This window comes from Centruroides vittatus, unplaced genomic scaffold, assembly GCF_030686945.1.
Source record: "Centruroides vittatus isolate TY-2023 unplaced genomic scaffold, ASM3068694v2 contig_544, whole genome shotgun sequence".
Lineage (NCBI taxonomy): Eukaryota > Metazoa > Arthropoda > Arachnida > Scorpiones > Buthidae > Centruroides > Centruroides vittatus.
Window position 1 is genome coordinate 289,151 of NW_027122320.1, and position 27,358 is coordinate 316,508.

The 27,358-nt window shown below is 34.2% G+C and overlaps 1 protein-coding gene across 1 annotated transcript in view; it reads right to left on the minus strand.

Moving 5' to 3' along the window:
• Positions 1-234: 234 nt before the first annotated feature.
• The window catches only part of LOC136978500 (E3 ubiquitin-protein ligase RNF126-like), a 65,495-nt gene continuing 38,371 nt past the window's right edge, over positions 235-27,358 (minus strand). Inside the window, exons 7-10 of the mRNA XM_067274217.1 lie at positions 21,555-21,627; positions 4,887-4,980; positions 2,214-2,329; positions 235-2,141 (exon numbers count right to left, since the gene is read on the minus strand). Of these exons, the coding sequence (XP_067130318.1) occupies positions 1,959-2,141; positions 2,214-2,329; positions 4,887-4,980; positions 21,555-21,627 (466 nt within the window). The 3' untranslated portion in view covers positions 235-1,958. The remainder of the gene's footprint in view (positions 2,142-2,213; positions 2,330-4,886; positions 4,981-21,554; positions 21,628-27,358) is intronic.

Consider the following 27,358-nt stretch of genomic DNA (forward strand, 5'->3'; position numbering starts at 1 on the left):
TGATGCCAAATCCTTTCGTCGGTCGCCCACTTTCGGGTACGGTCTTTTCGGAGCCGGTCGACGTTTCTCCCGTTTTGCATCTTAAAAGAGGGGTAGAGTCGGGCCCGCTTCCCCGGCCTTTCTTTCGACTGCGCCGTCTCCATTTCGACCCCCGGTGCCGATAACGGACCGAGGTGACGGGTAAATACGAGCCGTGCCATTTGCCAAGGTAAGGTAGAAGTGAAGGAGATGGAGAACTGGTCTAATTTCTTTATTAAATTATATCAAAAATCCAAAATAAACGGAATCTTTCTTCTATCTCAGAATTATAGGTCTAAGCGTGCCGAGTGGAACAGAAGGTAAAAAAAAAAAAAAAAAAAAAAAAAAAAAAAACATATTTTCGAAGTCGGATAAAAATTACATTTGATTTTTTCGGTCTTTTATACAGCAAACGTCGTATCCGATTCTTAAAATTATAAACAACTTTATCAAATTTATTTACATTTCTTCACGGAATCGTCACACGGACAATCGCAGGAGAAATCGCAACGGGTCGGGTCCGTCGGTAGGTTAAACTCCACTTCCCGCAAAATAAATATTTTTTCTTCCCGTCCGGTGGCGCGCGCTTTCCACCGGTCCCGGACCCCAGACAAAAGTTTCTCCGCCACGTAAAGTGCATTTTGATTATTACGGGGCGGGAACCGTTGTCCGCCGGGTGACACGCCGGCCGGACTTTAAATTGTTCCCGGGCGGGTAAATCGGTTGGCCCGCTTCGGTGCCCGGACGTTTCCAAAGGAGAAAGTAAGGAGGCCGAAGGACGGCAGATTCCGCAAAACACAAGAAAACCGTAAATTGTATCTGGAAAAGTTCTGTACAAATCCACTATTTTATGTACAGAGTCGGCCCGGCAGTAGCCGGAGAAAGAAAATGCCAAATGACGAGCGGGCCCAGAACCGGGCAGCCCCCGATATCGAGGGGGAAAATAGCACGGGCCACCCCCAGCAGAAAATAAGAGCGCAGTACGAAGTAATTGGGGTGCCGTCGGGCAAAGGGTAGGAAATCCGCACCCGGGTGGAAAATCGTCCGAGCCGAAGAGATTCTTCCGTACTTAAATGCCGGGTTTTACTTCCCGAATTCCACCGCCTCCGACGGCTTCGGCCGCAGGTAAAATCCGCCCGGGCAAAGTTAAGCGCATCCGAAACCAGGAACGTTTCTAACCGCGATTTCCCGTTAGCGCCTGCCGAATTTTTAGATCTAAGCCCCGATGGCGGTGCGACCTCTCGTATCGATCGGCGGAAAAAAGGATTCGGGAAAAATCCGGCGGGTGGCGTCCAAAATTAGGCATTTTAAGAGCTACAAAGAGCCGGGCGGTACCTAACCGGGCCGAAGAGACGGCCGGAGCGGAAGAGTACCACCCGGATCTGGCCAGTTTCTATTTTAGTACAGATACAACAAAAAAGTGGTCGCCGGGCCAAATTTACCCAGGAAAAAAGTTCTTATTACTTTTTAAAAAACTGCCGATTAATTTAGAAACTTTCGCTAGTGCAAAAGACTTATCTTAATCTAAATTTCCTTTACGGACTATTCGAAAGGTGAATAGGGGAAAATCTTAGTAAGGAACAGATTAACCAGTGTAGCTTATATATATATATTTAAGGGATGGAGCGTTTCCAAATCTGTTTTTACGTCGGTAAGAGGCAAACGGTCCGACCGACCCGAATGGAAAAAAGTGCGCCCTGCCGGGCCACCGCCGGCAAATTGCTACTGCGAAAAAAGGACACGACGTTTTAAAAAAAGAGAAAAAAGGTGTCGAGTTCATACGGTTGTTTTTCCTGGCTGGCAATTAATACATATTTATATATTTATATTTATACGTAGTGTGTTAAATTTTATCTGACGGGCGTCGGACGAAGACCGCACCGGCAAAAGAAATAGCGAACGAGCTTTTTCCGTACTATGACTTAGTTTTAATAATAGAGTCAATCGAAATCTTCGTCGATAAAGTCACACAGTGTCGTTTGGTGCGTGGAAGTGGAATCGGCGTTGGATGAGTTGTTTCTATTGCTGGCGTTTCCCTGCGTCAGGTTGTCCACGTTACTCCTATTGCTGCAATTCTGACTTTCGTCGTTTAGAGACTTGCGACATATAGGACAGGTTCCGTGCTGAAAGACCGGATGCGGATTAAGACCCGTCCCCAGACCCAGTTCGATCGAGTACGAAAGAGTGAAACTTACCAGTTCTAACCAGGGCACTATACATTCGTTATGAAAGACGTGTTCGCAGGACAATTGCTTAACCGGCTCTCCTAGTTTATAGTCTTCCATACACACCGTACACTGAAGGGTTTTATCTGCAAAAAACAATCCGCTTCAGTAACCGTGCAGTTTTGACCACTCCCGCATACGAACCGCCGCTTTCTATCCGCATTTGGCCAAAAATAACTATCGTCCCCAATTATTACTTTAGAATTTAATACGTTACGACCGATAAATTACTAAACTATTCCTTTCTGAATCTGTCGTCCAATAAATATATATCCGCGTCGCCCGGCGTGCTCTTCCCCATTTCCGATTTACGTAAGTATTACATTTCACTCTCGTTCTCCCCGGTGACAAAACCTCGGTCGGTGTCGTCCGGTCGAGAAACGACCACTAGAAAAAGCGAATCTCGGGCTGCGTTCGCATTGCCGACGACGACAAAATCCCGTTTCCTTAAAACGTCGGCGCCGGTCGTTGGAAAATTAGCCAAAATTCGACATTTGTCATTGCCGTGACGGCATTGGCCGATCGACGCAAACTTCCGACGGTCGTTTGAATGAGAATCTCGCTTCCGAGAAACTTAAATTATTAATAGACGGTCTAAAGTATTTGCAGACATTAAAAAATAATTTCAAAATCCTTTTGTGTTTTAAACGTAATTCCCGAACCGAAGCACGAAAATTGCCTGGCGGTTCTCTCTAGATACAAATGGCTCCCATCCACCGTCGACATTTTCCTTAATGCTGGCTCTCCGCCGATTCGTACAGCGACGAAATCGCTGCCCTACCTGCCCGCACACTTTATGCAAAATGGATGGCGATTTCCAACGAATTGTGGCAAGTGTTTAAAATAGCGGCAAAATTTTCGACCTAAAATAAAGTTTTATATTTTTCAATTTAATTTTTTTAAATCTAATATTTGTCCCTTTTCACTACGCTGCACATACTGCTAAGGACGATACGACGTCGCCAATTGGCTGCGACAAAATCACCGGGTGAAAAGATACGTTGTGCCAGTAGTACTCTGTCGCCAAACTACTCGAAAGAAATTCTAACCGAAAGTCGATCGAAGCGCGTCAAAATCGCGCCGAGTGGACAGCCGGCGTAAGACAAAAACGAACGAACAATGCAAACGCTTTGACGACGAGACACGCCGTCGTTATCGTCGAGTATCTGCGGTGGTCGTCGTCGGTAGTGTGAATGCAACCTTAGGAGACGAAAATGTTTAATTGTACAAACCCTATTTATTTCTCCAACGGGTTTCTGCCCTCGCCGACACCATCTTTTTTATAAAATTAATTAATTAACATTTAAGTTTTGATATCGAGAACTAATGGCGTCTACCATCAAACGGCAAAAAATGTATTTCATTCGAAAGGTCCTTTAATTTTCTAACGCTAGTCGTGTTAGAGAATTACAGGAATTTTTGACATCACCATTACTCGCGTTTTCCAAATACGACAGATCTACGATATATTAAATTAGAAGAGATTACCGCAATGTGGCCACGATGCAAATTGCCAGTTCCATTTTTTTTTAAATTTATTGAATTTAAAATACACGCTCTCGATTTTAGTAGTGTCTTCCCCCATACGTCATACTTTTTCCCATAACGACGAGCGGTACGATCGTACGACGGACGAGCCGTACCGCTCGTCTAAGGCCACTATGTGGCACGTCCAGCGACTGCGAGCGTGAACGCGCTTCCGAGCAGAGAGAACAAGCTGCTTCGAGCAAATGTGCGCTTCCGGAGAAACCGCGTTTAGCATGCAGCGACCACCAGCTGACGCTTCTACACGGGCGTGCGGGAAGCAGCTACCGAGCGAGTTTGATCGCCGCTTCTGTGCTCGCGCTTCCAAAGAAGAAAATGGCTGATTTTGTAAATGGATGAAAACAGAATGACAAATAAATTGTGTATATATGTTGTATGTACTTTAATTAATAATCGCAATTTAATAATTTCTGGTTTTGTAAATGTACCGTTTTAAAAATAAAACTTTTTTTAACTTAATATTCTATGAAGATTCTTTATATTTATAGTGTATCTAGATAATGATAACATTTATCTTTCAAATTTACCGTTTTAATGCTTGTCGTATTTTCTATAGTAGCATTCGACCAGTCTTCTCGCCGCCATCTTGTAAACAACACGCGTCCACTCTGGACGAAAGTCGCTCGCGTACAAAGATTCTTTCCGCTCGAAGTCGCCGGACGCTGCCAGATAGAACGTACTGTACGTAGCCTTAACTGACACAGTAAGAGCGTGGGATTTCATAAGATACTTTACGTAAAATTATAAAGCAATTGGTGATTATTTCGGTTAATTTTCGTTACAGCAGTAGCTTAAAATAAACTAAAAACCAAGACTGTTACTTAATATAATGGAACGGCAAAAGAGACAAAGAGAACTGGCAAAGTTATTAATGTAATTCGCCAATAAAATATACAAATGATACGCAAATAAAAGAATAATTCGTCAGCAGCTAACAACTGGCCAATGACTTCTCGCAAACAAAACCCGACCCAATCGACAGAGTTCGGGAGTGAGGCTAGAGACACTGCCCTGGTGTGCGATCGACACCAGTAAACCCTTTAACACAGTGGGTGGTATTAAGTGAAAATGCGTTTTAAAAAGTATTTTTACACTTACCGACGTCCTCTTTTCTAATGTACATAATTGGTATTTCGTCGATTTTCTCTCTCGCTAACGGAGGTGCACCCATTCCATCAAACTGATTTAATAACTGTATAAAAGAGGTTTGGTTTAGAATAATTTATTCCAATTTAAGGTAATGATAAAATAATCTATACATATAAAAAAAATCGTGTTACTCTGTCCTTTATATCAATTGTTATTCTTAAACAGATTGGACCAAAGTTTGCATGGGTACTGTAGAAAGGGAGGATGTTCTTGACTCAGTGAGCAATAGTTTTATATATGTTATGGACAAAGTGATTAATACGGGCATTATTCATAATGCCCGTATTAATCACTTTCGGGCAGTAATTTATCAAATTGACCGGTCTATTATGAATATGCTATCATCTAGTCGGGCAAAGTGATGATGATACGTCGAGGAGTGATCATCCGACACACGCTAGCCAATCAGCACTCGCATCCGAGTAGCGCGTGTGTATCGCGTTTAGTACCGAATTTGACAGCCGCCGGCCGTTGATTGATTAACGTCACTAGTTACTTATTCACGGTAGTTCTCGAACACACGTATCAATATCTAGTATGTATCAATAGCGAGGTTGAGGCCGAAGTTTTAAACGCGAAAACGTGTACGTCGGACGTTCGGCGCCGCTTTCCTGTAAGCCTAAAAGTTTAACAATGGTGTTTGGAAAGTCAGTGGAATCGTGCTCGACGTTCCAAACGCAATTGTCAAACTTCTAGGCTTACAGGAAAGCGGCGCTAAACGTCCGTCGTACACATTTTCGCGTTTAAAATTTCGGCCTCAACCTCGCTAATATCTAGTGACGTTAAACAATCGGCGTCCGGCCGGCGGCTCCCCCCTGGAGGAATCCGTCAGGAGCACAAACAGTTGCGACCACTTGCGATGGTGCACATAGGTAAAATTTTACCCTTTAATTAATATGGTTAATACGAGGGCTATTTTTTAAATAAGGTCCGTTTTTTAATAAGAAAAATACTGTAAATATCGTTAAAATATATTTTTTTCTATATTCTACATACTTTTATCTACTTTTCTACATAATTTCCATTTTGTTTAAACATTTGTCATACCGCTCAACAATTTTTTGAATTCCGACTTCAAAGAAATCTGCCACCTGTCAAGAAGCCCAATCCACGACTGTAGTTTTCACTTCTCCTTCGTCGTTGAAATGTTGACCACCAAGGAACTCCTTTAAGTACCGAAACGAGTGAAAATCACTGGGTGCAAGGTCTGGACTGCGTGGATGATCGTCTCGAGTCAAAACGATAAAGCACTGTTTAATCTTTTTGTTTTGTGATCGTAAGAAAGCAGTCTTGGAACCCACCGAGAAAACAATTTTCGATAATTCAGTTTCTCCGAAACAATGGTATACAAAACTGATCTTGAAATCTGTGGAAATTCAATTGATAACGTTGAAATCGTGAATCGTCGGTCCTCTCGAATTTTGTTATCCACATCACGAACCAAATCTTCAGAAATCAGAGAAGGTCGGCCGGGGCGTGGCTCATCGTGCACATTAACTCGCCCATCCTTGAAAATTCTTACCCATTTTCGAACTTTACTGTCACTCGTAGCATTATCACCGTAAACTTCACAAATCTGACGGTGAATTTCCGCTGCTGCCAAGTTTCTTGCATTCAAGAATCGAATAACAGATCGTATCTCACAGTCGGCGGGAGACTCAATTTTCTTAAACATTTTAAACTTCTACAGCTCGGCATACAGACAGACGATATGGCTGCAAATGGCATCAAAACGCGCGCCAAGCTTGCTCGGAGCAGAAGCGCATGCATACTGCCGTGATTGCGCATTATTCTCACTTTTATTCACAAACGGACCTTATTTAAAAAATAGCCCTCGTAGTATTTAGTTTTAAAACATTACGTTTCTTTTAAAAATACTTTGAAATAATTCACAAATAATAAATATTTCTAAATGAAATAAGTGGAGATTTTTAATCAAATTAAAATGTCGCAGAATTTAAAATCTGGTACTAAACGCGATACGCAACTCAGTGCGCTAATTGGCTAGCGCATGTTGGATGATCACGCCTCAACGTATTATCATCACTTTGCCCGACTAGGTGATAGCAGTATTCACAATGACCGGTCAATTTGATAAATTAATCAATATTTATCACATTGCGCGCCCTTTTTGGTCATTATTCATAATGCCCGATTAATCACTTTGTCCATAACATATACATAGTTTAAACTATATTAATTATTATATATCAATTTAATAATAATATAAATTAAATAAAGGAACAGAGTTATATGGTATGACGTCATACACAGTACATTGCAAAGTTGATCAATGAACCAGTGATAGTTTGTAATTTGTCTTGATAGGAGAAAGTTCTTCATACCATAAGTTTATTTTATAACAACAATAGGACATATAATAACAAGTATTTTATAGTTAGTTATTCCTGCATGTAAAAGTGGTTTTTAAATGTTTCCATCACACTTTTTAGATATACAATAACAGCAGTTATATGTTAATATCGTTAAAAGTTCTTGCGGATGTGTTAGACATATCTCTGATTGTGAGTAGCCATACACCGTATTTACTCGCATATAAGACGAGATTTTTATTCATTTATCATAGCTTCAAATTACTAGGTCATCCTATATGCGCGAGGGAAAGGTCCTTTGCGTTTTGCAAATAATTTTTGTGAATAGTGTATTCGCATTCTTTACCAGATGTTTACCTTCTTGTATTTAAAAACTTAAGTATTTTATCTAGGTCGTTTGAATCGTTCTTGTATATTGTCAGGAGTAAAGATGAATAGTAGTTGGAAAAGCAAAGCTTTTGAATTAAATTCCAGATTGAAGTTCCAAAATCACATGGGAGCTCGATGTAAGTTTTAATCCATTCCCATGTGAAAACGGATGATTACTCAGAAATCGGAGAAACTCATAAGTGTAATTGACGGAGAGTGAATTCGACTGTTAAAAACTGGCGATAAAAGCTTCCCGATTGTCCTGCTTTACATCAAAAAATTATGTTGTCGATTTTACAAGATTTTCCTTAAAGTTTAAAATGCCAGTAATTTTTTCGGGCCAATGTGTACATTTACGTTCATTTGATATTTTATTTGTGATTAAACGAAATAAAATTATAATTGTATTAATAAATCTAATTTTCTTTATTTTGATCTTGAAAGTCACACCTGGTCCTATATGCTAGGTTGTCTTATATGCAAGTAAATACAGTAATTTATTTAGTTGGATTTTAATTTTTATCACTGCAAGTAAAAGTGTTCTTAGGATTTATCATAGACATTTTAGATAAGCAGTAGACTCATCAGAAGTTCTTCACCAGTGGTTAATTGTCAGTGTTTGTATTTCACTTCATAGTTGTGTCAGTTATATCTATGACTGTAAGTAACTAAATAATTTATTATGTCAAAAATTTAACTTAGAAAGTATTGTGATTTACATAAAAATACTGTAAACATCAGAAGTATCATAATTAAATCATCAATCAATAATTAAAATATACTATAGTCATCAGATGTAACCCACTAAGGCTAATGTCAGACAAGCACTGTTTTTCACAGTGTACATTAGTAGTCAACTTCAACTTTATTTTGGACATGCATATGTTGACAAGGATCTCCGACTGTGATGCTCTGATTTTTATTACACATGGAAGTGTTTAAAAGCAAGAAGAAAAGCAAGCAATATTGAGTATGCCCTTTTGATTGTAACCAGCTTTCCTTTTTCTTATTTCTGTTTTTATAAAGTTCAAGTGAAGTTTCTCCCAATTCTGACCCCTCGCTAATTTGTATGATTGTTTTTCTTTCGTCAATGTTTATTTTTTAAAAATATGTAAGTAAAGTACACCCTTTAGCAGGAACGACCCAGACCCGGTATTTCCTCGAAACAATATTACCGAGTCTGTCGTTTTTCACGCTCGTCTGGTGACCGTATGCTTCGGATGTATTCTCGGCAGGCAACGGTCGCACGACATCGCGAGATCGTCGCAAACGATACGGCAACTTGTCCGTGCCACGCAATGTGATTTTTCGCGTCTGCAACCGTCTGACTGCTCCCGTATGTTTTATGCAATCCAGCGTGGTCTGTCGTTTTTGATGAATGTGAAATTACGTTCGTCTGACATTAGCCTAATACGTGAATATGAACTCATTTGAATATCACTCAAGAATGTGACATGGTGAACAATCATGTGTTTAATCAAATCCATCAAACAAACGAAATTTATTTCAGGTGTTCCATAATAAGTTTTGAAGATAGAAGCACTGGAGGCTGGAACGGTTAAAAATCGAAATCGAACTCACATCGCACCAGAAAAATTTATGGAACACCTGAAGAAGACACTAGAAATGGGTCGAAGATGTTAGTGTTACGTTCTAAATATTATCTGCAAAGTTATACAAGGTTAGTGCGATGTATTTGTATTTAATCATGTGTTTACTTTGTAATAACCTGAATTGTATTTATCTTTATTTTTTAAAAGTATTGTATTATTTTTAGATATAATACTGAAGAGGAATCACTAAGACAGTACAATTTGAAATGCAGATTTTTCTGCTGATATCTGGTAAGTCAGCCACTGAAAATGAAGAAGCTATTGCTGATAACATGGGGCAAGTTGAATAAAAAGTAGTAAATGCTTAAAAGTTATTAGTAAAAGTAAAAGTACTTATTTTTTTTGTATGTGAATAAAAGTTTACTTTTATTGTAAGACACACACACCTTTATGCTGAGAACTATAAATTTAAATTTAATCATAAAAAACAAACGTTTTCGGCCACTCCACTGGCCATCATCAGGTTAACTATATTCGAATACTATTTCGAACAACCCGTTCAAAATTGAAATAGATTACAATAGAACTCACGCGCTCAACTACGTAAACCAAATGTAATATAAATAACTTAGAAAAATAAATAAAACAAAATAAATAAAATAAAACATGCCAATGGTACATGTAAACATAGCAATATCTATATATCTATAGGCAATCATTTGCGCCTAGTTAATGTGTTCTTGTGACTTTTTTAATTAGAAACTTCCAAGCTGATGGTAAAATGGTCGCATCTTTGTAATTTAAGCATTTTTTGGTTAAGCTGGACTTATAAATTTCACATTTTTCAGTTGTCGCTGCAAGTGTCGGCGAATGGACCGGTGTTATGATTTTGGCTTCTTCCCATTTAACAACGGATCCCTCCGTCTGCGCCATTTTTGCTAACGTTGTTGTGCATTTACTTTTCGTCACATCATATCTGTGTTCTTTAAGTCTTTTAGTTAGGCTTCTCGTCGTAACCCCGATGTATTCTTTCTCTATCCCTAGTTGGTCGTTGCTGTACGGTATCGAGTACACCCCTGGCTGCTCACTCCGTTTAATTCCTTCCTTGTCGTTTCTTAGTAATTTATATATCGAGGGAGCTCTTTTGTACACAATATTGCTGTTTACTTTTATTTATTAGTAAATGCTTACACTTTTAAGTAGACACTAGCAAAACTATCAAAATGGCATCACCATGTGAAGAAGGAAGCCAACTCATTTTTGCTGATGTTTTAAAAAAAAAATAGATTATTATTAAACATGTCAAGGGTTTCTGCTATTAAAAAAAGAAAAGAAATGGCCTTGTAACAAATGACTGAAGAACTGAAGATAAATCATGCAATTGAGATGAATAAGAAATAACTCATGAAGAAGCTGAACATCACGAAAACCAACTTAGAAAGAAGATGGATCTGAAACAGACCAGGAATAACCTGATTTTGCTAAAAGAATGGGAAAATGTGATTTTTGATTTGCTGGATTGGAGAGATGAATCCGACTGTAAATTGTATTAAGGTAAGTAAATAACAAAGTTACAAATTTATCCTGATTTAGCAGGATAGGTCATCAGTCAATGAAAGTGTTTTGGCTGTAACTAGTTTTAGCAAATAATTAGTTTTTGTTAATTATAGATGCACAGTCTGTAGGCATATTGCCAGGCCCCAGCAGACAAAACCAAAGCAATTTGACAATGAGAAGGATGAAAGGGCTGAAGAACAGTCTTTTATACCTTCCATACCTCCACCACTCTCTAGAAATAAAAAGAAAAGAAAATGTATTCTTCTGAAAACAGAAGAAACCAAATTCTTATCAAACAGCAAGTTATAAAGATTGTTGCTGCTTGAGCAACTAGAATTCATACGGATGAAGAAAGGGAAACTCAACAAATCGCTGTCACCGACCATATTTTTACTGTCGTCGAGTTCCAAATCATCAGAACATTCAGAAACTTTGAAAAGCGGTTAAAAACATTTGTATGAAAAATAAAATGATTCTCCCTGAAAAAATAATAAAGTTTGAGTTTTTCAATTACATTTTCTTGAGTTTATAATTTGATTTGGTTGTACTCATTTATGGTAGCACAACATATGGACACTCTTCTGAGAAATTATATCACGGGCAGTCTTTCATGGGAAACTGCCTCTTATTAAGATGCTACTAACGTAACAAAAATCAATAAAACTCCACATGGTTGGCCCGTTGGCCAGGGACAAACGTATCACCAACTACCAATATTCAGTGATTTTATAAACTCATCCAATGGTGGACTTTTTTAAAGATTATATATAATTATTTTATTTTCAAAATGATTATCTTACAAAATTTATTTAGTTTAATCCATTTATGTTTTTGTCTTTTTATCTTGCTATAAAAGACAAAAAAGAAAATTAGAGAGTTTATTGATTAGCGTACAAAATGTCAGTGATGGTTTTTCCTCACGTCTTTTCCTTGTTTTAGAATTTCTGCCTCACTTTCATCACATGGATCATCGTTTCAATCATCACAATCCTGCAATATTTCAGGGAAATCCAAGCAGTCATCATTTAGGTATTTCGATACGTTGTGGAGAACAAAACAACAAATGATTAAAGAAGATACATGATCCAGTGCAACTCTCATTATGCAGGCCAAAATAAGAAACCTGTGTTTCACCTGCCCTAAACAGCATCAATAATAATATGCTCCTTCATAAGCACTTTGTTAAAGTGTTCTTCTTCGATAGTCTTAGGGTGGTAGGGAGTCAACAACCAACGTGTAATACCGTAGCCAGCATCTGTGAATAGAAGTACATCTTTGTACTTCGTCGTAACTTTACATTTTCAATTTACATTTCTAAATTCGTGAACACATCCAGGCCAATGAACATCGACACTAGTAAACAACTTTTTGGCATTGCGTGCGACCCGAACATTTATCGTCCAAACTCCTTTTCTGTGGACAAATTCATCCCCACGAAGACAAGGTTTCAAGATTCACACATGTGTATAGTCAAGTGCTCCAATACACTTTGGAATCTAGAATCGTTTTCACCAATTCTGTTTCGCAGTCTCATTTTCACTAAATGTTTTCAAAACCTTATCCAGTGCCCTGCCTATGCAATAATGCAGTCAATTACCTATATAGCAATAAACATCAGTTTTCTGTAAATAATACTGCAAAACTTTCAAATTTACTGTCAGCAAGACTATTAAACAAAATAGTCTTGCTGACAGTGCTTGGGTGTTCACCCAAGCACTGCCAATGTTGTTCGTGATCAGAAATGTATCTTAGAAATATCATTATTTTAGTTTTGGAGGAAAAGGCACCTCTCCTTGTCTAACGTTTACATTCAAGAAATCGGTTGGCAATTTACTCCATGTTCTCTTCATCAAATCAATATAGTTTTCCGAAATCGGCAGTTACCGTATTGTTTCTGGATCTATACTGCTTAGTTTTTCTTAACAATATTTTGTGTACAGCAAAGCCATTTTATCTATATTGAAAATCAAAAATATATGAATATGAAACCTTTTACTTGTGTTTAATAGTATCCGTACAGCTAACTTCAATGTTTTGAAGTATTTACTTAAAAACGGAAGCTTTTACTTTTTTATTCACAAATTTATAAGCATTTACTAGTCTTTATAGTTGGTATGAATAAAACCAAGCTTTTACTATTTGCTGTTACTTCCTTTTACTCTTTGTAAAAGCATTTATTAATTTTTATTCATCAAACTTCTAGTAAATGCTGGAAAAGTATTTACTATTTTTTATTCAACCAGCCCATTGAGTCAAGCACATCCTTCCTTTCTGCAATTATGCCTAGTGACATTAGCTGTATTGTGTCAATAAAGCTAAAACAGAATGCTGAAGATAGGCTTAGAGAACGACTAGAATCTCTGCAGCAATAATAAAAAGTATGCCATACAAAGTAAAATTGACAAAGGATATGAAAGCCTCTCAGACAAAGAAAAGAAAAATAGTTTCAAAAACAAAGGTTTACAATTATTTGAAGATGGGTTAGTTATAAAGCAGCCAAACCAAACAAGATATATCATCTGACAAAAGTTCTATAAAAAAAAAAAAAAAAAAAAACTATTAACCTGGCTGAAAACTGTGTATTATAATGCTGTGCAGTTAAAGTCAGTAAAATTCTTTCCATTCTGGTGACTTTGACTTTGAATCTCGGGTATAATATAAAGTATGAAAAATAGGTTTTAATTACTTTCTAAAGAAATTTCTTAAACAACAAACACTTTGATAAATTTAGATATCAAAAAACTATTGATCTATATAGGCTATTTCAGCTAAAGTTTTATGCATATCACATGTAAAACACTCTATACTTTCAGAAAATAACTTTTATAACTTAAACAAATATATTCACATCATCTAGGAGCCGTACCCTCTAAATAACATATGCTTGGCTCGATATGCTTTTGCTATTCACAATCCAGAAATTATGAAACATTGACTTTGTAAAAAAATATCTTAACCTTTATATTTTATTATTATTTTTTAAGTAGTTTGTATGCTACACTAAAAAATTGAAACTATCAAGGGAACTGTCGGAGTGTCTTCTAATAAATTTTAATAAAATTTAGTTAATAATTACATTAAAACTGTACAAACTCTATGGCAAATTTATAGTATTCACTAAAAGTGTTAATCAGAGTTGTTAGCAATCAAATGTCGTACTATTTTATAATAGTTTAACACAAATATGTAAATTTTTAGAAGTGAAAGGGTCGCGGAGGAAGACGGCGATGTTACATTTAGAATAAATTCTGGAATTTTCGAAAATGGGAGAAGAATTAATAAAATTTAGTTTAATTACATTAAAAGTATACAAACTCTATATTAACTTCGTACTATTAACACAAATATGCAAAGTTTTAGTAGTGAAAGGGTCGCGGAGGAAGATGATGCTATTACATTTAAGAATAAATTCTAGAATTTTCGAAAATGGGAGAATTAAATGCAAACATTTCAAAACATTATAGCAGAATTTAAACGTTTATGTGATAATGTTTGGCCTACAGAAAAGATTTGTAGGCCTAATATTTCAAACGTTGATAAACAGGTAGCCAAACTGCTTTTTAATGCATTTAGCGATATTTTAAGTAGTAATGTAAGTAGAGATGACGAAGAGTTTTGTCAGATGGAAAATAATAATTTGATTATAGATGGGCCTATTTCAGATAATAAAATAATACGTCTGCTTCAAGAGAAAAAAATTGATAACGCAGACACTGACTGTGAATCAAGATATTCAGATGATGAAAAATCCGATAAGAATATAATCTCAACATAACAAAAAGAAGAAATTCTTAACTTGCATAAGAAACACCCAAAATGGAAATTACACGCATTACAGTGGAAAAGAGCTAAAGAATTAAAACGTTTTAGTGATTTATATAAATGGGAAAAACAATTTAAATCTCGAAAGCATAGAATTGAAATGTTAAAAATCATTAAAGAACATTCTAACAAATGTTTGACGAAGCTCGAGGCAGCTATAAAATTGTTAAAAGAAATCAATGAAAAATATGGGCATTACAGAAATTTCTTCAACTGAATAGTTCAATTAAGTTTACAGCTAGTGATTCTTGGGTTGCAAAATTTAAAACAGAATATAGAATAGTATCTCGAAAGATTACAAAACTTGTAAATAAAACAAATAGTGAATGAAAAGGATATTTTAGTAAAAGCTGCGCAATTTCAAACAACAGTAAAAAATTTATTGCCATCTTATTCGCGTAACTTCATATTCAATACGGATCAGTGTGGTTTTTCATGCGAAATGATTTCACCAAGAACACTTTCATTTAAAGGAGAAAAAATACTATTGGATTCGCACATTCTCCTAGTAATAAAGTTACGCATTCCTACACTATTCAATATTTAATTAATACTAACGGACGAGTTGTAGGTAATGTATTTATTTGCTTACAGGAGGCTCGTGGAACCTTTGGACGTAGAGTTCAAACATCGCCGTTTAATGCCCCAAACGTAAGTGTTACAGCTAGCTCATCTGGCAAATTATCTACAGCAATTATTACAAACTATGTACAAGACGTATTATCTCCAAATATAACAGAAAACTCTTTATTAATAATTGACTCGTGGAGTGGACAAACAAATATTAATATTTATAATACAGTATTTCAAACATCTACAAATCAAAATTTATGCGAAATATTAATTATTCCACCAAAGTGTACGTCTATATGCCAACCTTTAGATGTTGGATTTCATATACAATTAAAACTTTTAGCTAAAGAAATTTTAAATGCTATACAAATATCCTGTAATGATTCTTCGATGAATATCCGAGACCGTTTCACTACTAAAACTTTGCATATTTGTGTTAACAGTACGAATTTAATATAGAGTTTGTATACTTTTAACGTAATTAAACTAAATTGTATTAATTCTTCTCACATTTTAGAAAATTCCAGAATTTATTTTAAATGTAATATCGCCGTCTTCCTCCGCGACCCCTTCACTTCTGAAAATTTGCATATTTGTGTTAAACTATTATAAAATAGTTCGACATTTGATTGCTAATAACTCTGATTAACACTTTTAGTGAATACTACATATTTGCCATTAAGTTTGTATAGTTTTAACGTAATTATTACCTAAATTTTATTAAAATTTATTAGAAGACGCTCCGACAGTTCCCTTGTAAGTAATGTATGAGCCACTCAAAAAAATTTCTTTTGATGAGAATGATTGGTTTAGATACTCGAATGCAACATGAAGGCAATCTACCAATTGACAAATGTACCTTCTGAGAAGTCTTTTAAAGGAAACTGGCCTTTATTTGCAAGTTAATGAAATGAAGAAAATCCAAAAAATTTTATGAGCTAGCCCATAGGCCCAAGCATGAACCCAAGCCAATACCAGTAACATGGTGATAATAAAATACCTTATGGTATAGCTTTGAAGCACCAACCTTATCTTTGCCAAAGAGAAATTCGCAAGAAAAAAGTTGACTTTCATTTTGGGTGCTATAATTTTTACTTGGTGCAATGTTTTTTACATCTCAAATGTTGTTCTTTGGATATCAATTGTTTTTTGACTAATTTGACTAACACTGCCTTTCTATTGGTCGCAAGATCTTCATGTGTTTAACTATTATTGCTTTTATAACAATTTGCTCTTAAACTGGTCAATACAAAAACAATGAAAAAATAAAACTGAGATCAGAAGCAAACTACAATGAACTAACAGACTAAGAGAAAACTAAAACTGCAAAATGTAATTAATAGAATTGTACTATTATTCATTGGTTTAAGTTCCTGGATGCAATTGTACACATCAGTTCAAGATAACTGATTTTTTCCAAATGTCATATTTTAAAATTCTACTGCATACTTGAGTTTAGTCAACCGTCACTAAAAAATTAAATATTCTCATAAGCAGCCGGAGTGGGAGAAACTATTTTACAGACCAATTTGTTACATCAATCATTAAATTGTTTCTTTAATGATTGACTGTTACTAATTACTTACTCACTACTTTACTAACACTGATAATTAAATTACTTATAAATAAACTATATTTTTATCTATCCAGCAAAATTTAATAAAATAATAATGCATTCAATTGCTTTTAACTATCTTCCTCAGTTACAAAAAAAAGGAAACATTAACTGTATAACATAAAATGTGTTCGGAATAAATATAAAAAGAATAGTGCTTAATTACATCCTATTTTTAACAAGATATCTTGGTATCTTGTTAAAAATACCGCCAGGTCTAATAATTTTCGCATTATATACCGACATAATCCCACTGTTTTCAAACTTTTAAGAAACGATAAAAAGAAAGAGGATCGAAATTCAACAACGGGTATATATTCGGCCTTTACACGACCAATGTTTCAATTCTAAGTTTGTTTATGTGGGTGCAACGATGCACAGTTTAAAACAAAGGTTCAAGGAGCACAAATATACAATCAGTAAGCAGCGCCGCATCCAATAGGTGCGAGGCCCGATTGAATTTTTTTTTTGCGGGGCCCCTCAAACTTTAAATAACAAAATTAATTAACTGTTAATTTACACATTGAAATATGTTGTTTTATTTTTAATAATAATATACCTAGATATTTATTTTTGTAACATGTACCATTTTTAAATATATAAATTTTGACGTGATGCGGGATCCCTTCAAGCGCGGGGCCCGATTGGCACCAATCGCTCCAATCGCCTAAAATCTGGCCCTGTCAGTAAGAACCTTGACAACATTGCGCTGGCATCATACGCAAGACAGAAGGATGTTAACGTCCAATGGGATCGAGCGGCAATTATAAAAACGACGACGAATAGGCAAACGGTCAAACATCTTGAGAGATTGGAAATGTGCAAGGCACAAATGGCAACCGGTCGTATAAACCATAGAGATGCGGTCTCATTGTCTACCGCATGGAGATCCTTTTACATTAATTAATGTTATTAACAGACAATGCTGGTTTTGTTGTTATATCTTATATTTTTTTCTTTTTGCTATTTATTTTGTTTATTTATGTATATTTTGTCCGCTTGGGCATTTTCCGTTAATTTTTATATTTATTCTGAACATATTTTATGTTCTATATTTAATGTTCTATTTTTTTTGTAACTGAGGAAGATTGTTAAAAATGATTGAAAACATTATTATTTTATTGAATTTTGCTGGATTGATAACGGTGTAGTTTATCTTATTCTACTTCCAGTACATAGTTTTTATATACTTACTAGCTGACCTGGCCACGCGTTGTTGTGGCTCAAAATGTATCTATTATAAATGTGTAACACTTCCCCCGTGGGGAAAATTTCAAAAAATCCCTTCTTAGTGTACAGTACATTCTCTTGATGTACCCTATTAAAACACAATCAAAAACACATTTAAAATAGTATAAATAGAAGCCGAGTTCTTCACAGTGAGCCTTAATCCTGTCCCTCTCCCCGCTGGAGAATATTGAAAAATCCCTTTTTAGTGTATATTCTGTTGACGTACCCTAATAAAACGCAATTAAAAACGCATGTAAAATAGTATAAATAGAAGCCGAGTTCTTCACGGTAAGCCTTAATCCCGTCCATCTCCCCCCAGTAGGGGGAATTTCGACATGTATATTATATAAAAACACGTGCGTATTCGAATGCAACGTTGTGTCAAAATTTCAAAGGAATCGGTAGGAACAAATGAACGTTATATTTTATTTATATAGATAGACAGAAAATGATCTGCTTTAGTCCATTCTCACAGAAAAGCAAACTTAAGTCGTCAGAAGTTAGCGCCATCTGTTGGACACGAAAGCCTTAATCCATATATAAATATATTTTTGAAAGAGGGGAAATGGTGGTCTTCACATATGCCACAAACCTTCGCAGCAGTGTATTAAACAACTTCCCGAAGTTTCATGGCAATCGGACAAATGGTGTGGTAATGCATGAAGGACAAACACACAGACACACAGACAGACACACACAGACATACATTCGTTTATATATATATATATAGATAAATAACTACAGACTAATATGTAGAGCCTATATAAGAAAACTGGTAAGACCGATAGCCAGTTAGCCATTGATTATCCATCTTTACGTTATTATAATATAATATACTAATATAAATTAATTAGTAGAATTACCTTTGCTATTATTTAACTTAAAGATTACATTATAATTATAACCTAACTAAACATTTAAAGTTAATTATCTCTATGTCAAATGTTAAACTGAACCAAAGTTAAGTTTACTACCTAAACGCGTAAGAAGTTTTATTGATTTATAGTGACCAGTCTAAATAATAAAAGCTTCTTAAGTACTTTAAAAAAATGTTTTATTTCTTTAAAAAAACCCATAAATTGCTGGATAGATAGACAGACAGATAATGCTTTATTGCATCAAAAAATACATTCATGCTGGATCCAGCCGGAATGATTTGGTCCAGCAGAAATCCAGCTGGATTGAAAACACTGCTGGATTGCAATCACAGTGTGCGCTGACCAATGCCTTGTAGATAATGGTAAATTATTTAATATTATCTCATCACAAAAAGTAAGTAAAAGAAATTCGTTAGTTACAGTTCAACTGATACAGAAGTATACTTGTGGAATATTGAACGATTGTTTTAATTTTGGTGGAAATTGTTTTTAGAAAAAAGTTATGCTGTTATATCAAGATGGATGAAACTAAAAATATTTTTTTTCATTCCACCTACTAAACACAATTCTTATAAAAATTTAAGAACAAATCGACATGTTGGGACCTCAAATATAAATGAAGAAGAAGACATAATTTATGTTGCTAAATAATCAATTTAAGCAAAGTAATAATAGCAATCATTGTAACAGTAAGAGAACACTTATTATTCATTTTTGCGAATAATCTTTAATAAAAACTGTACGATAATGAAGTTTCTCTATAATGAAAAAAATTATGTGAAAACTGAATTTGATGTTACTACGTTTCTCACTTGCCATATCAATTAACTCCTTCAATCATATCAAAATCATAATAATAATAACAATGATTATAGCATATCTACACTATCTTATACATTTTATATGTTGTTAAATAAAAGCTACATCTACAATAATATGTTCTACAATGTTTATTTGAATTTATATTATAAAAGGAATTTTAAAAAAGAATGTATATTACTTTGTCACTTTTATCTACTTTTTGTTTTATGGAGTTAATTGATTTGGCAAGTGAGTGGCACATATATAAAAGAGGGAAACTATGACAATTGGTCAAAAAACAATCCCCCAGATTTTTACATTTTAGTACTTAGGACACCTTGAAACATCAAGAAATGTGAAAAATCTCAGTGTTAATTTTTGTATGTATGGGTGTTTAATGAGTTAGTGTGTGGGGCATGATTTTGTTCACCCTGTTTGAAGCTTAATAACATCCATACGTTTTATCAAAAGTTTCTGAAATTTTGCAGGGAGGTTTGTTTATTAGGAGGATTGATGCTATTAAATTTTGGCGATTAAAGGTCGAGGTGGTCGGAGATTACGGGGATCGCGTGTATCTACCGTAGGGTCGGACTTAATGACGATTTTACTCGTTATTAGCATTTACGATTTTTTACGAAACTCGTCTCTACCTTCAAAACTAAATTTTTTGCCATTTTATAATAGTTGAAAATATAAGAAGTTTATAAAATAAAATATCATAACAGTTAGCACCACACAAGCAGTTTTAAATGTTGCTGGAAAAGTTGAACATGTGATTGAATGTGTTATTTGGAATTATTCATTAAATAAACCAGCAACCAGCTAATTTATTTAATGAATATTTCCAAATATGACATCTAATCACAATGTTTAAACAGTATTTCACAGGTTCTGCCATGTCAAAAATTTTATTTTAGTCTACTGAAAAAAGATCAAAGTGGAAAAATTTCCCAAGATTTCTGTCAGTTGATTAAAACACTGTACTCACAGCCTGTGGGGCAGCATTGCACAAAACTGCCTTCAGTTCTCAACATCACTTCTTACTTTTCTGCCCTTTCCTTTCCATGTGACATCTTGAAATTCCTAGGTATGCGGTGCATGGGACTCATACTGTATGGATGCTCAACATTTTGCTGGTTTTCCTGAAGTATGATTTGTGACTCAATTTCATGCTGAATGTTAAAAATTCTGGTCTGTTTGTTTCATCACCACTTGCTATTGCCAGTAATATATTTGTATCACCACTTTAATAAAAATATCGCCAAGTGGTAATTTTGGTGCTATGCAACATGACCTGATTAGTTATCCATTTTTTATTCTCGTCAAAAATTTTAGTACAACTTTTTATAAAGAAAGTTTAAATAAAAATATTTGGATACCCAGTAGTGTCTTTCCTATAAAAGGAATCATAGTCTGATATTTTAAAAAGAAGAAAAGTCAGAGTCACACATTTCAAATTTGCCAGAGTTGGCCTATTTGTTTATCTACTTCACTACTGGTTTTACATCCAAACAATGGCAAAAAGTTATTTTTAGTGACTAAAGTACATTTGTGTTAATATAAATAACGGAGGAAATGTCTGGTGCTTGAAATGTGAAACCAATAATCCGGATTGATGCTGAAGTTATGGAGTGAGGTTCAGTTGTCTACAATGAAGTTAGAAATTTATATTTTCTTAATGAGAGAGTAAATGGTAGTGCAATGTTTTATTAACTGTACTAAAATTCATGAAAACTACATATTTATAGAAAAATGATAAATGGCATTACTAGCAGATACATTTCAAGTTGTGAATAAATATAAAATTAAAATACTTTTTATTAGAATTTGGAAATAATTTTACATACAAATTGCAAAAATATATTAGAACATCTTGTATATCTTACCTGTGTAATAATTGCGTCTAATCCTCCTGTGCCCCATGCATAATCCGCAGGACTACTATGCAGGTTTAAGAAACTAGATTTAAAAAAAATACTGGTATTATTTTAATAAATGTCATATGACAATGATAATTTATTTACATTCATATCCCTAATCAATCTACTCAAATTCTATACATTTTCCAATTTTTTTTCTCCAGCTTTTTAAACAATAAATGCTTAATCTTAGTTCTTAAGAAACAGAAAGACATTAGATTAGACATTAGACATTAGACATTAGACAGAAAGAAATTAGACATTTTATTGTGTGGTAAAGTTTAAGAATTCATACAATAATATATTTATAAAAATATAACAGCAGCTATCAAAGTGTAACTAAGGAGATGAACACATGTTTTATGTATGCATCAACCTCAATTTGTAATTAAATGTGTGCAGAGTCAGAAATATGCTAAATATAACAGTATTTAATTAGCATACTCTATTCAGAATTAAATTATTGACAACTGAGAAACTTACAGCAGTGAAAATAATAATTAGAATAATGTAAAATGCTTAGTATGCTTGTACCAGTTCTAATTTGGCACATTAATTATGGGAAATTTTCATAGCACAAAATACATTCAGTATAACATAATTCTTAAGGTCAATTGCATTGTATAGAAAGATTACATTAAAAGAATATATCTGCCGTGTTAAAAGAGAATTACAGGTTGAGAATTCTTTATTCAACATGCTTTGTGGAATTGTTTCAATTTTGGAATATTTCAATATTTGTATATACAAAATGGAACAGCTTTTGAATGGGTTCTAAGCCTAAACACAATATCCATTTACATTTGACCACTAGTCTTAATTTGACATCTTCTTTGTCACATTTGTAGGGATTTTTATTACTTTTTGATAAAACAAATAACTTTCACACAAGTAATGTGAATACATTTTTTTAAATGTACCTACTGTAGATGCATGGAAATACTTTCAGATACACCTGTATTTGTGTAGAGGTATTAATTGATCTGTTGGAATGAACACCTATTTGTTTAAATTTTGAATGTATCTGATACATGTGTTAAAAATTGGAATGGAACTACACATGAGAAGTAAGTCACAACTTTTATGTGTATATATATATGAATACTTCTCAAAGTTACTCAGCTGGGTGACCAGAAATATCTAGACAGGACATCTGGCAAAAATGTCCCAAGTAGAATATAATCCATGTACCACAATCCACTGGTGCATAAACAACAAGAGACATTTCACATTACAGCATTTAAAAAAATTGCCAGAACACATTGTGGCTCTTTGTAAGTATCTCAGCTGAAAAATTTCTTGTGGCTGTTTCTATGAAGTAACAATGCATTCTGGTCACTTTTTTCTATTCATTGAACATTTTTGATCTCTGAGTCAAACATATGCACTTGTTTCTTTTGAACTTGCCACACTTCTAGGTTTTTGGATAAATCTCAAAGTATCCACATTTAGTCATTAAAATAAAAATTTACTAAAATGTAATAACAGTCCTTCCTCTATAGCTCATTTTTATTTAAATATGAAGCTTGGTGATAAATTCAAAGTACCTGATCTGCTTCACTTGAATGGAATAAAGTGTAAACTAATGTAGCCTAGTTACAATAAACTCTTTACAGAACACAAAGGATGATGAACATAAACAGCAAATTTATGACGACAATTAGTGTCAAAGGCAGACATGACCAATTATCCCCACTGATTGATTAAGGTTGAAACAAACTGGTAAAACTAGTAACTTATGATAACTGTCATCCAATTAAGCTATCCACATGCATCAGTCCTGTGTTGCTTATTGCAAATGGTTTTATTTATGAATGTACAAACCTAAGTTTTTGGCTCTAGATTCATATTGAAACTTAAAGACAAAAGGCCAATCACCAATCAACATTTTATTTATTTTAAATATTTAAAAAAAAGTCAATTTAATATATGAAAGAGGGCAAAGTTAAATGTATACTTTTTAAATTTGAAATGTTTAAACAAGAAATTAAAAAGTGTTATGAAATTTGGAAATGTAAATTCTTCAAAAAAATATATATATTCTATAATCTGAAATTCTTATACAGATGTGACTGTATGCCATCTTATTTTTGTATAATTTTAATTTTAGTTATATTCTACTTCTTTGAACCTTTCCTTCCAATCTCCTTTGTTCCATTGTTTTCAAACTTCCGACTCGTCCCTTCCCCCACCAGGAGGTAGGGTGTAAAACAATAGGCTACGATAAGGCTGGAGGGAAAAATCTGAATTTGGGTGGACATTTTTCGGCTGGACACAAGAGGAGATGGATGTATAACAGCAAGGCTTGCGAGTGAAAATCGTCGAGTGCTGTGGAAGAGTGTCCGAGAGAACGGATCGAGAACAGAATCTGAGAGATAGACCTGGAGGCGAACCCTCAGAAAAGGGTAATTTGTGAGAAAAGAGAACCTACAAGGCTTGGAAGTAACTACAGAGAATTATTTGCCAAAAAATTGGGTACCCCACTGTCCTATAACTCTTCTTACTTCCCCTTTTGATCTATCCACCTTCTATTTAGATTTAAGTTAGATCAAGGATTGTGCGCAACTGTTACATAAGTACTATTGTCAGGTTAATAGTTGTGATGGGATCCAACTACTGTTGTGAACACAGAAATTAATTGGAATTGTAAAAAGAGCGAGAATCCTCAAAGAACTTGTAAATATCTATTTCTATTGCAAAATTAAACAACTTGTTTTAATTGGTTATCACGTGTACGTGTTTTCTTTTTACACAGATATCCTTCGTATAATGTGGTATTTACATTTCAAAAAAGTGCCATGTTATGCAAATCCGTGCTATACGAAATAAAGGACTAATGCAAAACATGGTATTAGGTTCCAAAGCTAAAAAAAGTATACTGTTCTTTTTAATTAATAAGAGTGAAATAAGTTTATTAAAGCAATCAATAATTAACTAACAATCACAATTAAAAGTACTATATTACACGTTAATGTTAATTTTAGTTAAACAAGGGCATTTTCCTTTCACAAAGCGTCATCACCACCTCGGCATTTTTGCCGATCACGATCAGAAATAGCAGCAATATCTTCATTTTTTTTGTTTTGATCATAAAAATTTTAATATATGACAAAACAAAAAGTAAAAATATGCTATTAATCACAAATTTGTTCTAGTGGGTTTTGATTGTTCAATTCAGGACCAAATGATTTTTTTTCCAGAATTTTTATTTGAGTACTGAATTGTTTGAGTTGAGAAGAGTTCGAGTACAAAGATATTGCCATATTTTGTTTCATTTTTATGAATGATTACTTACTTACTTATGATTTAAAAAAGTTCAATAACACTTACCTAAAAATGTTTAAATCAATTTTACTAAATACAAAGATTAATCTATAAAAACAAAACACAGTGACAGTTTTAAAGGCTAAAGTCTAAAAGCAACAACAACAACACCTAGTTGATAAGAAAGCTAAGAGATGGAAGAAAAAAGTTGCACTATCAGTTTTCATTAAACCTGACAAAACAATTGAAAATTTCAATATTCTAAAATCCATGGGCAAATTTGAGATAACGAACATGCTTACTTGAATAAAAAAAAATATAAAATAAAGGAGTTTCAACTTAAAAGTTGTGAAATTTTGTACGGAGAATTTCCCAATTTCTAAAACTGTGTTAGAGCAAAACCAAAAACAGTGTTGTACAGGGGATATCCCCAATTTTCAAACTACGTTACAGTGAAACCACGTTGTAGAAGTGCCGTGTCATACGAAGAATACCTGTATTTTCATTAAGAACTAAGACTTCACTATCTAAAGCTGAAGAAAGAATGCTAAATGGTAAGAGTAAAATTCTGAATAGAAAGTCATACATAATTACTTCCATTTCTCCTTCCTTTTTGTACATGAGAAAGAAATTGGGATCAGAACAATCCACTTTATGTATTAATTTTTATCATTTAATCTGATTAAATAATAAAAATTATAAGTTACTTACAAATAAATCTTTACAGATTTGTCATTTTGTTGTTGAACGGGAAAGATGTTGAGCGCTGTAAAACTTTACGATTGCTACGTGTACAGTAACAAAGTCAGGACAAGTTAACCAATCTGGCTGAAATTTGGGATACAGACACAATTAAAAGATATTCTTAGCAAAGTTTAGTATTGTATTCAAATTAATTTATGCTAGAAAGAACGTTACAAGTATTATCACCTGAGTCTGGTCAACAGAGAAAGAGAAGGAAACATCCAGACATACATAATTAGAAATAATAAACAGTCAGTTTTTATTTAGAATTTTCATAACTGCATAATTATTAGTGTGAAATTAGATTTGTAGATTTTCATTGCTATACAATTTACATATACCAAATTTCATAACGGTTGATTTTGTTTAATTGCTTGTCTTGACTTTTACAACATACTGTACCCTATATAAATTGCTTTATTTTCATAGCACTATAACTTTTTTCCTAAATCCATACACAAATACAGTGGAACTGTGCTTAACGAGCATAATTCGTTCCAGAATCTCACTCGTAATGCGAGACACTGGTTAAGTGAAAAATACTAAAATATTTTATGTATAACATTTATTCAAAGAAAATTATACAACATACATCGTTAAAGAGTGTGAATCATCATCACATAACTCTAGTTTGACAAGCTCATGTGTTGATGAAAACAAAAAGGATCTTCTAACAAGAGCAAAAATGGTTGAGTTGATGTAGTGAGAGAAGATTGAAAAGATGCTGCTAAGACAATATAGGAAATAGTGGTACACTAAGTAAGGAAATCCCCAGAGGATCTATGTATGTGGAGATCCAAGAATTCTATCTTCTCATCCATCTCTTCTTCTATGGAGGAGTACATGGCAAATAGATGTATAAAATGGGACAGTTCCTGGCTTGTACTCTCCCACACAACACAAACATTCTCTACATAATGTAAATATAGAAGCAGATAGCAGATAGTGAGTTAAGGAAATGAACTCTTTATCCCAGCAATTCTCAACCTTCTTAGCTCCGCGACCCCCCAAATAGAAAATATACATAAAATTAATATTTTGCAATCCCCCACCCAAAGAAATAATAACAGTAAGCCTTACTATTACGAATTGAATTTGACTATAGTTATAAATGTAAATTTTTTAAAATATTATATAATCACATTGCACTAATTTTATACACTAAGAAAATACCGAGAGTATAAAAAATGTAATACAACTATTCATATTATTTTACGCCGCTGCGTTTATAGCGATGAATATGAACATGCATGTACCACGTGTATATGCAGGAGCAATTTACAAGTTCTAACTTGATGTGTACATGCTCTTCGTAATTTGATCTCTTCTATAATACTTGCAGTGAGAGCACGTTTGAACATGCGTATGGATGAGTTTGAACAAGTCGTGCCATCACTAGTATAAAAGAGGTGCTGGTGATTGCACCACTTCAGTTAAGTTTCGAATGCAAAGCGTGCGTCTGGTGCTTTTATTTTAGTGTGCGATCAACCATGGAACTGAATTGTTTTCTTTAAATTTCTAATGTGAAATGGATAAATTTGTGAATAAACAAAGTGAACCATCTACATCCAGTGAATCAGTTGGTAAAAAGACAAGGTTGTACAATGTTGGTTATTTAAATTATGGTTTCATCTCATTGGATGGAAAGCCACAGTGCGTTGTTTGCTCTCAAGTTCTCTCTCATGAAAGCACGAAGCCATCAAAATTAGTTTGACACTTGGAAACTAAACATCCGGCTCATAAAAACAAACCCTTGAAATTTT